Source organism: Malurus melanocephalus, unplaced genomic scaffold (assembly GCF_030028575.1).
Source record: "Malurus melanocephalus ecotype Western Australia unplaced genomic scaffold, MMel_1.1 scaffold_1734, whole genome shotgun sequence".
NCBI lineage: Eukaryota > Metazoa > Chordata > Aves > Passeriformes > Maluridae > Malurus > Malurus melanocephalus.
In genome coordinates, this window is record NW_026624966.1 from 4,933 (window position 1) to 7,258 (window position 2,326).

Here is a 2,326-nt window from a genome sequence, read left to right on the forward strand (position 1 = left end):
CCCCCGCCCCTGTCCCGTGTCCCCCGGTGTCCCCCGGTGTCCCCCCCGTGTCCCCCCCGTACCTGGGGTCCCCCCGGTGCCGCCCGGCGCGCGCCCCGCCGCCCCCCCGCCTCCTCCTCCATCTTCGCCGCGCGGCCCCGCCCGCCCCGACAACAACATTCGGTGACGTCACTCGCCGAGAGGGGGGTCACGTGACGGCGGCCCGGCGCTAAAAATAGACCCCCGCGCGCGCGGCCCCTCCGAGGGGGCGGGGCTAAAAGGAAAAGAACGGGGAGGGGCGGAGCCTCAAAGGGGTCTTAAAGGGGCCGCGCGTGGAAAAGTGTTCGTGGGTGAGGGGTAACGCGCGTGTGGATGAGTGTGCAACAAGAATTAAACGCGAGTGCGTGTGGCAGGGCGGCGTGTCGGGGCTCCCGCAAGCACACGTCCCCACGGGCTGTTGTGTGGCCTCACACACGCGTGTGCACGCCCGGGAACTTGGTGTGTAATCACGCGTGCACGCGAGTGTGTGATCATGCTATGTGCGAACGCGCGTTTGCAACAGGCCAGCCAGGGAACACGCGTGCCCTGTGTCCGTGTGCAGCTGCACATTAGCTTGTCACACACAGAGTACACACGACATGGGACACACGCGTGTGCAGGACACACCCATGTGCCACGGACACACACATGTGCCACGGACACACACACACACTCGGAGACGTGTACAAAGACACATACGGACCCACGTGTACAAAGACACATACGGACCCACGTGTGTGCGGCATGCACATATAGACACACGCGTGTGCCCTTGCCGGCCGCAGCACCTGCCCGTGCCCTTGCACACGCGCGTGTGTGGGTGCAGCAGGCCCGGGATGAGAGGAGGGGGGGGGTCACTCAGCGTGTACCGCGGGGGCGTGCGGGGATGAATCACACCGGGCCGGGGCCGCGCTGAGTCACCGGCGGCGCCGCGGGGCCCGGCCGGGTGACGCGGGGGCACACGCGTGTGCACATGTGACACGCGCGGGGGACAGGGGGGGTGCGTGGCCCTTTAAGGGGCGTGGCCTCGTTTCCTGCCCGCCGCCAGGAGGCGCGCGGCGCCGCAGGGGAAGTTCCGCCCCTTTCCCCCGGGGGACCCCGGTTCGAATCCCGGCCCCGCCGCTTCCGCCTCCGGGGCCGGGCCGGGGTCGCGCCGCTGTCATGGTAACGGGCCCGGCGGGACGGAGGAGATTTTGGGGTCCCCTGGGAGAGATTTGGGGTTTYCGCGGTGGGGATGCCATAAAGGGATGACAGAGGGCCCCCACGGGGTGAGGGGGGCAGAGCCGGGGTCCCCTGGGCGAGGTTTGGGGTTTTTCCGGGGGGCCCTCGGTGGCCCCGAAGATCCTATGGCGGAGAGCTCCGGGATCACCGCGGGCTTCTCCAGCGTGTTGTGTCCTTCGCAGTCCCATTCTCCCCCCTTTTCYCACAGTCCTGCCACTTCCAGAAGCTTTTTGGGACCGACGGGGAGCTGGAGGATGAGGTGAGGGACCCCCCGATGACCTGAGGACCCTCCCCCAGAGCTGCGATCCCCCCCCACCCCAGGCCGACCTCGGTGAATTCTGGTGAATTCTGAGGAACACGCGGAGCCGTTTTGAATTCCCGGTGTTTATTCTCCCACAGGATTTCCTCTCTGCCGTGGAAGACGCAGAGAACCAGTTTGTGATCCCGGGACATTCCTCACCCGGCGGCGTCCCAGTTCCTCCCAGTAAACCCCCTCCCAGTAAAGMCCCTCCCAGTAAAGCCCCTCCCAGTAAAGCCCCCGCTCTCCGGCCCCTCGCCGGGCAGGGGGAGCATCCCGTGGGATTGCGGGGAGCAGCGCCCCAGGATGAGCCGGACAATGACCTTTTCCTGGCCGCCTGCAGGGAGCTGGAGGGTCCCGGGGGTGCCCCGGTGCCCCCCGATCGCAGGGAGAAACCCCCCTGGAAATGCCCGGGGAAGGAGAACACTCAGGAATGCGGGATCCCCAAAAAGCTCAGGGTGGGAGAGGAGCTGCTCCCCAACTCCATGGGGGTGCAGGACAGGCAGAGCCCCCTCCCCAGTCCCAAACTGGTTCTGCGACCCAGCGCGGCCGGTGCCTGTGCCCCCAGACCCACCGCTCCCCTGGGAAAGCCGGGAAGCTCCGGAGGGTCCAGCCCTGTTCCGGGGGCTCCATCCCTGAGGCCTGTCCGAGCATCCCTGGGAGGGAGCAGCTGCTCGGTGCCCCCAGCACAGAGCTGCCCCCAGCCCCGGCTCCCCCCCAGACCCTCCTCGGGTCCCCCCAGCTCGGTGGAGCCTCCTCTCCGGCAGCCCCCCGGTGTCCCCAATCCCC

General features: G+C 68.1%; 1 protein-coding gene and 1 long non-coding RNA gene across 2 annotated transcripts in view; one reads left to right on the forward strand and one right to left on the reverse strand.

Annotated features, from left to right (window-relative positions):
* The window catches only part of LOC130587302 (uncharacterized), a 4,504-nt gene extending 4,368 nt beyond the window's left edge, over positions 1–136 (reverse strand). The window contains exon 1 of the long non-coding RNA XR_008966772.1: positions 63–136. This is a non-coding gene — a long non-coding RNA (uncharacterized LOC130587302). The remainder of the gene's footprint in view (positions 1–62) is intronic.
* A 912-nt stretch (positions 137–1,048) lies between these two features.
* Positions 1,049–2,326, forward strand: part of HROB (homologous recombination factor with OB-fold) — a 4,343-nt gene continuing 3,065 nt past the window's right edge. The window contains 3 exon segments of the mRNA XM_057388281.1: positions 1,049–1,182; positions 1,448–1,498; positions 1,639–2,323. Coding sequence (XP_057244264.1) covers positions 1,180–1,182; positions 1,448–1,498; positions 1,639–2,323 — 739 coding nt within the window. The 5' untranslated portion in view covers positions 1,049–1,179.